Source organism: Caenorhabditis briggsae (assembly GCF_000004555.2).
Source record: "Caenorhabditis briggsae complete genome, chrX, whole genome shotgun sequence".
NCBI lineage: Eukaryota > Metazoa > Nematoda > Chromadorea > Rhabditida > Rhabditidae > Caenorhabditis > Caenorhabditis briggsae.
The window spans coordinates 16,203,803-16,212,678 of NC_013491.2; the positions used below are offsets into that span (position 1 = coordinate 16,203,803).

At 38.6% G+C, this 8,876-nt stretch overlaps 4 protein-coding genes across 4 annotated transcripts in view; 3 read left to right on the forward strand and 1 right to left on the reverse strand.

The window, feature by feature from the left end:
- Positions 1 to 1,857: 1,857 nt before the first annotated feature.
- Positions 1,858 to 3,658, forward strand: CBG24429 (the record flags this gene model as incomplete). Its single annotated transcript, XM_002648232.2, has 6 exons — positions 1,858 to 1,861; positions 2,385 to 2,495; positions 2,774 to 2,872; positions 2,926 to 3,117; positions 3,164 to 3,298; positions 3,516 to 3,658. The coding sequence occupies 6 exons, from the start codon at positions 1,858 to 1,860 to the stop codon at positions 3,656 to 3,658; spliced, it is 684 nt and encodes a 227-aa protein (XP_002648278.2).
- Positions 3,659 to 4,490: 832 nt separating this feature from the next.
- CBG24430 lies at positions 4,491 to 5,405 on the reverse strand (the record flags this gene model as incomplete). The annotated part of the gene is made up of 2 exons (XM_045240316.1): positions 4,491 to 5,069; positions 5,250 to 5,405. 2 exons carry the CDS (start codon positions 5,403 to 5,405, stop codon positions 4,491 to 4,493), a joined length of 735 nt encoding a protein of 244 aa, XP_045091335.1.
- A 342-nt stretch (positions 5,406 to 5,747) lies between these two features.
- Positions 5,748 to 6,377, forward strand: CBG26713 (the record flags this gene model as incomplete). The annotated part of the gene is made up of 4 exons (XM_045240317.1): positions 5,748 to 5,803; positions 5,851 to 5,919; positions 5,988 to 6,117; positions 6,297 to 6,377. 4 exons carry the CDS (start codon positions 5,748 to 5,750, stop codon positions 6,375 to 6,377), a joined length of 336 nt encoding a protein of 111 aa, XP_045100705.1.
- A 1,454-nt stretch (positions 6,378 to 7,831) lies between these two features.
- Positions 7,832 to 8,876, forward strand: part of CBG24432 — a gene marked incomplete at both ends in the record, with an annotated part of 2,521 nt that continues 1,476 nt past the window's right edge. The window contains one exon of the mRNA XM_045240318.1: positions 7,832 to 7,835. Within this exon, the coding sequence (XP_045091336.1) occupies positions 7,832 to 7,835 (4 nt within the window). The remainder of the gene's footprint in view (positions 7,836 to 8,876) is intronic.

Here is an 8,876-nt window from a genome sequence, read left to right on the forward strand (position 1 = left end):
TCGGAGCGTCATAATTATCACAGCGTCAGAATTTTTGTTTGATTCCCTATTTCAAATCCATTTCCTTCTATCTAAAGCTTCTAACGTTCCGATCTGTGAGATTATCGTTGCTGTATTGATTTTCTATTGCTCATTTGTTCACTGCTTTGGGCACTCATCTCCTCACGATCTTGTTGTGGGAGATACTAGACAATAGGTGGATCTGGGACTGTCATTTACCCTCAATTATACTCGATTTTTTTATCACAGCCTATCTCTATAAATTCTCATCGTAAAGGTATGTCTCGATAAAGCTATTGCTGTCGTCGTTTGGAGCTGCTCGATTAGATACATCTGAAAAGAATGCCGACCTTTTACTCTTAGGGGTGACTTCTTCTTCTTCTGGATCGCCTAGGTGTATCACTACCCGTCAGCGTTCACTAGCTTCTAGAATCTTATCTATGCTTATGTCTTCCGTTGCTTCTTCCTCCTGATCAGTTATATATTTTGTATCGTCTTGCCACCGACGACAGCGCTGGAGCTCAACTCGACGAATTCTCGCACCAACGTCCACGTAGAATCTGAAGAAAATCAGAAGGTTTGACGCCTTCACTCAACAGAGAAGCTTTTAAGAACACTTGATTTGACAACAATATTTTTATTATTCTGAAATTCGACATTTTTTGGAGGGAATTTTGATAAGTAACGAAAAATCGATAATTAGTTATCAATTTGGCTCGATGGATACGTGACGATGTGCTTTTTGAGTTACTTCGGCTTTTTTGACTCCTCGGTCTTCTGCTATTATTGGACATCGGCGCTGGATCGGGATCCATCGGACTGACACGGTTCGGTTTCGGTGTGACAACTATTCTATATTGACAGCGATTCTGTAGCGACGTCACGCTCTTTTTTCTGTCAAATTTCAAATATTCCACTCACTAAAAGTGCATCCGCTCTGCTGGAGCTACAGTTCGTACGCTTTGATCTCTTTCTGGTTTTTGACGATTTTGACTGGAAATCCTGATGAAAAGCGAGGAATAATCCATTGTAATAGAGAGAATACATGAATAGTGGCTTCAGATGACTTTTCAGCACTCTTTTCGAGATTTTTGGGACTTTTCGGCTTCATTCATCGATCGATCGAATTTTAAGACTTTCTACGGTTAAAAATTGGGTCCGTAATTAGATATTAGCAAGAAAGAAGCGGAGCGAGAAGAGAAAATCGATAAAATAGGGTCTCAACACAACAGGGAGGTGGGGCAAGCGCAGACACGCAAACAGCTCTCGGATTCGACTGGGTTCTTGAATTTAGGCCCATTTTTTAGAAAATCAAAACTTTGGAACTCGAACATTCCACGGACCGTCCGTCGATGCACCATGTTGACAGCAGATTCTCAGTCAGTCGAGACCGATCCTATGTCCTAATCCGAAAGTGTTCGCGCGCCTGCTGCGCGCCCTAAAAACCTGAAAGTGTGTGAGATAAGCGGTGCAAATACAAAACAGTACACAAAGTATCATTGACCAATTTATTAGAGAGAAAAGGATGGGGCCAAGACAAACGGTAAAAGACAATCAAAGGGGAAATACCAGCAAGAACAGAAAAAGGGGGAATAATGGTGTAGGGCTAAAACCTGACGGGGCCCACTGTCCAAGGGTACATCGAAAAAGGGTACATCGAGGGTACATCGAGTTCTTAGGGTACATTGGTTCTGAGGGTACATGGGATCTTAGACTGTAAGGCGTTTTAGCCTAAGCCTATAATTTTGAGCAGAAAGCAAAATAGTATGTATAAAATATTGATTGACTTTTTCAGGTTTTAGCCCTGCTTAGTCCGCTGAAGATTCTGAAATTTTTCGAACCATCGAAAGTGATAAGATGAGTGAGAACGATTCCATATGGCAAATTACTAATATATTCCATTTCTGGGTCATGGCTTTGAGCATAGTTCCCAGCATAGCGGAAAAGTTGGTTTTTTAGCCCCAAATCTCATATTTTCGTTTCCAACTTTTTTCTAAATGAACGAATTCACGCATATCTTTCTGTAAAACACTAGACACAATCATAGTTTTGTTCTTAATTTTGCTTTATCTGTCTTTTTACAAATTCGAATGTGAAAAATGTTAAAAATTGGTTTTTTAGCCCCAAATCTCATATTTTCGTTTCCAACTTTTTTCTAAATGAACGAATTCACGCATATCTTTCTGTAAAACACTAGACACAATCATGGTTTTGTTCTTAATCTTGCTTCATCTGTCTTTTTACAAATTCGAATGTGAAAAAAGCTTGACGAGAAGAAGAAGAGGCCTTCTACGAGAACCTGCAATTGTTGGATAATTGGCAGATGGAGCAGTGATTCGTTGATGGAGTGGAGGTGGAACTGGGCGCAGAAGAATTGGTCACAGAGTTTGGAATTTGCCCGAGTGGTGACCAACTCTTCCCCAAGGACGTTGGCCGAAGCGTTGGAGGCGATCAGAAAAATCAAGCTTTCGAAGATATGAAATTGCGATTGAATAGTAAGTGAAATTACTGTATGTGAGCTAGTGCAATCTTTGAGTTCAATTATCTCGGTTCCTATGAGAGATCACAAAATTGTGTTAACTGATGAAACATTGGTGATATTGTGATGAATAATCCATCAGTTGGCAGATTTTTTATATCTTTTAAAGGACCCGAGATAATTTAGCTCAAAGGGCAATTATTGGGTGGGTAGAATTTATGGTAGAACAAGCGACTTGAAAACCAAAAAATAAAGATACTGCAAATACTTCTATTTGAGCAAATCTAATTTCAGAAGTGTCCAAGAAATCGGAAGAAGAAAATAACGAATTGAAGAATCTGCGAGAGGCCAATGATTTTGAAATTGTCCTTGTCAAACGGATCAAGGACCTGGGTGAGTTTGAATCAAAATTGTTAAGTTTGAATTACGAATTTTGTGAATTTAAGAGGCAAGAAAGGGTCCGATCTCCTCCGAAGATGCCCCAACCTTGGAGGATATTGTCGACAGCGTCATCGACAACAAGGAGCTCATCGTGAAGCGCCACCACAATCCAATTCGAGATGAGGAGAACGACTTCAAGACAGCTGTAGAGAATTGGAAGAACTGGAATGGAAGATTCGAGACTGTGGAAGCAGTTGGTAAGGGAGATTTTAAGGAAAAAATAAAGCAGTTTAATTTTTTCAGATTTGAGATTATTCCTCTTCAATCCGGACAACACCCAGGCTCGATTCCCGCAAACTGTGAAGAAGGCGACAAAAAACATGGATTTGTTCAAAATTATGTTCCGCCATTCCAACCCACATTCCCGCGTGAATCCAAGTAAATTAAAAATAACGAAGTCCCCAAACCGTCAACTTCGGGCTCAATTATCTCGGTTCATAGATACGAAATAATTGTCAACTGATAAAATGTTTATCATATGTAGTAGCAAACATATTTTGTTAGTTGACAATTTTTCAAAATCTTTTTCAGGAATCGATATAATTGAGCTCAAAGTTAGAAGTGTTTTGACATGTTAAAAGCTACTAATTTTCAGACGAAGTGTGGAACCAAGTCAACCACAAAAGCGAATGGTCCCGCAAATGTGCTAAAGTGAAGGAGTTGCAGAAGTTCCAAGAGGCGAAACGATGGATCCTCCCGCAAACGCTTTACAAGATCAAGAAGGAACCTGCTCATTAATTATATTTCTTTTTTGTCTGGAAATTTGAAATATTGTTTTTTTGCCCGTGTTATTTCCCTACTTTGCATTCTTATCAACTTCTCCCTAGATCATTACTTGCTATCCCTTTTGATTCATTGATTTCGAATATCTATTCTTGAGTTTTCTTATTCCCATTCTCCCACTGTGTTGAAACGCACTCTTCTGGCGCTGATTCACAGCTGATTTCTTTCCTTTATTGAATTGTTTTAAACTGTAACCAGTATTAAAAAATGATGCTGGAGGAGCTTGTCGTTGAGGAAAAAGGAAGCAGGATCTCAACAACAAGTTGAAGTTCATTTACGTTTTTCATATTTATTTTTTGCATTTTTGAAGTAAATTCTTTAATTTTAAGACCATATTTTTCAAATATTTTGAATTGACCTCAATCAGTGAAAACAGATAGAACCTATTTTTGAATTTTTCAAAAAAATAATGTTCCTGTCAAACTTTTCGCAGACCAATAGTCTAACTTGAATATGTAGAAAAGCAAGTGGCAAAGGCAATCAGAAAGCTACAAAAGAAAAGGGGGACTACCCAGCCACAAGAGAACGAAAAGAGTCACAGACTCCAGAGAACAACAAAAATAAGAGACGGCCCGGCCATCCACATGTATGGAAATAACTTTAGTTTTGGAGTAAATTGAATATTAGCGAAAAATGAAAAACTGGATCCACGAGATGCTACTTCGGTGGTCTTCCACGGCTTCTTTTCTTTGGCCTCCAATGCTTTCGTCGAAATCCTTTTAGCCAGTTCCTCAGCATAGAAGATTGGATCTTCTTCGACGGGGAGATGATGATCCTTGAGATGAGACTACTGATCCTGGAGTTCTTCTTCGGCTTTTTCTTCGTTGTTTAGCATTTCCAGATACGCGTCCACATCGAAGTATTCCGCTTCATCTTCATAGAGATTCTGAGATTCTGAGATTCTGAGATTCTGAGATTCTGAGATTCTGAGATTCTGAGATTCTGAGATTCTGAGATTCTGAGATTCTGAGATTCTGAGATTCTGAGATTCTGAGATTCTGAGATTCTGAGATTCTGAGATTCTGAGATTCTGAGATTCTGAGATTCTGAGAGTCTGAGATTCTGAGATTCTGAGATTCTGAGATTCTGAGATTCTGAGATTCTGAGATTCTGAGATTCTGAGATTCTGAGATTCTGAGATTCTGAGATTCTGAGATTCTGAGATTCTGAGATTCTGAGATTCTGAGATTCTGAGATTCTGAGATTCTGAGATTCTGAGATTCTGAGATTCTGAGATTCTGAGATTCTGAGATTCTGAGATTCTGAGATTCTGAGATTCTGAGATTCTGAGATTCTGAGATTCTGAGATTCTGAGATTCTGAGATTCTGAGATTCTGAGATTCTGAGATTCTGAGATTCTGAGATTCTGAGATTCTGAGATTCTGAGATTCTGAGATTCTGAGATTCTGAGATTCTGACACTTGAACTGACAAAGTTACGATTTTTTGAAAAAATAGGCTTTTTTGGTACTTTTGGGCCATAACTCCAAAAAAATGTTTACCCATTGCACTTGGATTCTAGGATAACTTTTTACGCTCTATTCAACCATATATGTCTCGATTATTTTTTTCACTTGGGAGTCATTCCATGTTAGAAATTCGTTCAGCATATAAAACGAAAAAAAATACAAAAACCCGGAAGATATTCCAGTTAAGCAAGAGTCATTCTGATGTGTTTGAAAAGTCCTTGTGAAATATGCCATGTTTTTTTTGTAGAAAAGGATTCAAAGTTGTACGCTGCTCAGAAGCCACTTGCACCATTATCAGTCAGAAAACATGTGTCGGAATCCCGGGAAACTCCAACAGAAAATATTTTTTTCTAAGCATATATCCTGGTCAAATGGGATTCGAGTTTTGATGCAAAACTGATAAACTTCGTTGTTTCCAAAACCATTAGATAGGAAGCCAATTCCAATTTAAAAACTGAGTTGGAAGCTTTCCAAACGTTGGTGCATTTCGATAAACAAACTATCGGTTTGATCAGAAAGAAATTTAATGATTTTTTGCCGAAGTTTCTTGAAGATGACCAAGTGTATCTTCTCGCAATGGTCACTTTGCTTCAAAGAGCAGATTTGGCGCTCCCGAATTATTCGGAACTGGAGTTAGTAATCCGTCAGTGTTTGCTAAAGAACTTCTCTTACTTTCCAGGCTGGAAGGATCATCATATACGAGAAAACCGATCATCATAAGAGCTCAAAAGAAGAAACGAGAGATATAGTGAGCTGGTTGGATTTTCTAAGCGAGCCCGAGTATTTCAAAAAACTGCCCATACTCCTCTCTTCCAGCACGTTTGTCTTCAACTTTCAACGCTTTATGAAAAAGACTACGAGTGCCAGTGACAACCAAAACGTTTCGCAGTTTTTGAGCAAAGCTGGCGAGAAACGAATTGCAATTGAGAAAGAATTGTGGGCACAGGTGAGTACATTTTACATAAAAACTGCATTTTAATCTCTTCAATTTTTTCAGCCAATGACCCAGCGACGTAGACATCATCAAGAATCAAAATGCTCAGATTCGTGAAGAAGCAAAGCCAGCAGCAGGATTTTTGGTGAGTGTGCTTGTCATCGATAATAAAAATAGTTAATTATTTTCAGATCGATGTATCTGGTCTCCTTTTCAAAGTTCAGGAAATCATAGATCCGATGATGGTACTAATGCTCCAGAACCTTCAATAATCCCCCAATCCGTATTTTTTCTCAAAATTTTACCTCTATTAGTCCTGATGAATATATTCTACTTCTTTATTTTACGTTTGTATCTCGATGCAACCTTTGGGATCTTCGCATAAGTGAGAATGCACTTTTTTCTGAATCTTGTGATTTCACAATTTTGTACGGAGATTTTATCTTTTATAGGTCTTTTTGTGAATGAAAGACAAAATAAAATATTTAGAAGTATTGCCAAAATGTTCAACTTGGAAAGAGTCATGAAAACTCGAAGACACTAAGACGTGTCAAATGAGTCATGTTTGATGTGTCATTAACCTTTTCAAATTGCACATTTTCCCGCTTTGGCCAGCCCGTTTCTTTGGACAACGCGTTTTTAGATTTACCGCTGCGAAATCCATTGAGGATGTGGACGTCCAAATTTTGAACGCTAATTCGGCATTAGATCCCACCAACGTTTGACCATTTACGTGGTCAGCTTCTGGTCGGAAGAACACCGCTATGGTCAAGGATGTTTAGATTGGGTTCTCCTTTTTTCCCTAGAATACCGATTATGAGAATTTCGAAACTTCTGAATATTCCGATTTTGAAAACTTTGGAAATTGCGGACTCTCAGAATTCGCAATTTGGAAAAATTCTAAATTACGGAATTTCAGAATTTCCGATTTGGAGAAATTCAAAATTTGGAAAATTGTTGAAATTCTTATTTTGAAGAAAAAATTCCACTTTTCCATCACAAAAACGACAAAACTAGTGAAAATCGAATATCCGAGTTTCGTTCCGAATATACCTGGCCATGGTTCCTCACCACTTTCAAATTTCAATCAAAAATTAACTTTAGGAAGAACTCCCTCTCAATTTCTTCACTAACTTGTAAGCCTCCTATTCTAATCTTCACTAAACCCCTTTCCTCATGGCTCTCTGTCATAAAAAGCAAAGTGTTCCTATTCGTCAACTGGATGAACACTTTTCTAGAGGTTATGGCATATATGACCCTTCCCAAGGTCATCATGACGTGTTATTAGATGGGAAAGTGAGAAATATGGGCGTATTGTACACATACACGGCATGACCCAGCAGGTGGCAAAACTGAGAGAGTGTGAACATAGAAGAGGCCGAAAGAAGCAGGCAATGGGGCGGTCGGGTCGACCCTGTGCGTTCGACGCATATTCATTCTTTCCATAGACGACTTGACAGAATAGACGTCTCACCTTTTTTAGGAGTTTTCAACTCCTTTTTGATTTTTCTGGTTATTCTCTTATTGTATACTATTCTATTTACATCTCTACGGGTTTTTAAAAAGGTGAGATTTTTTAAATCATTGAAAACATTTCTGAATTTTCTTAATTTGGAGTTCATTCTCTGTTTCCCCAAAACCGTTACAAAATCACTGTGCATTTAATTGTATGAACTTTCTTTAGACTCTGCTTTCCTGCAAAACAAAAAAAGACACAAACAAATCCATGGGTATGTGAATCAATAGGAGGAGAGGCGCATATTTTTTAACTTTTGTGTAGGGGACGATAGACTGTAGGTTAGAGTGAGACAGTGAAATATAAATGAGACCCACTTAGCGAAAAATGGTCAGTTTGAGGAAAATGCGAAAGGATGAAAATCTCTGTGGTGTAAGGGAGGGATTTGAATATACGTCAGAGTTATGCAGTGAGACAGAAGCTGAACCACCTAAAGCTCATCTGGTAGATCTCCATCCATTGCGACAGAAGTAGCGTAGCATGAGCATGATGTGTTTTCCAGGACAGTATGTAGAAGTGGCCCAGGAAACACATCGGGCGAATTTCCATCGTTTCCTAAAGCTCAATAGTTTCTCATCTCCCTACTATCTCGGTACGCGTGGTTCTCATTTTTTCAGGACGGTATCAGGAAAAATATGTCTATCCTGGAAGATAAGGAAATAGAAAACAAACAGAAAATTGTCAGGGAATTCATGAAAGATCACATTTTGTTTCAGCATCCACTTCGCAAGGTTGGCTACCGGTCACTCGCCACCGTTATGCTCCCCGCCTGATTTGGAATAATGAAGAAGGTCAGTTTGTGGGAAATGACGGAAAACAAGTTTTTACTGATTCTGTCGCGGCGAGCTCACTTGAGATCGGATGCAAAGTTTGCAAACAATGTGCGGAAGGGTCAGTTGATTGACAAAGAATAGTTAGCTCTGGTCGTCTCGAAACCTAAATTCCCCGAGAAATAGGGCATGCTTTGTCTTTTGTGGTCTTTCAGAGGAATTGAGACTGGGAACATTTAGACGAAGGTACCGTTATTACTGTTGCCTTGTATAGTAATAGTTATGTATAGTAATAGTGATGTAATGAGCTAATTTTTGCTAGCTGAATTGGTTGATGAGATACACGCGTTTCAAGGTAGTGCGCGTTATGATTTGCACTGTAATGTCTCTACCTACAAAATTAGTAACACTATATTTCCTTTTGAACCAGAGCTATGAAAAAATGATTAATTATCAAATATTCTAGAATTTCATGTTGCGCAATT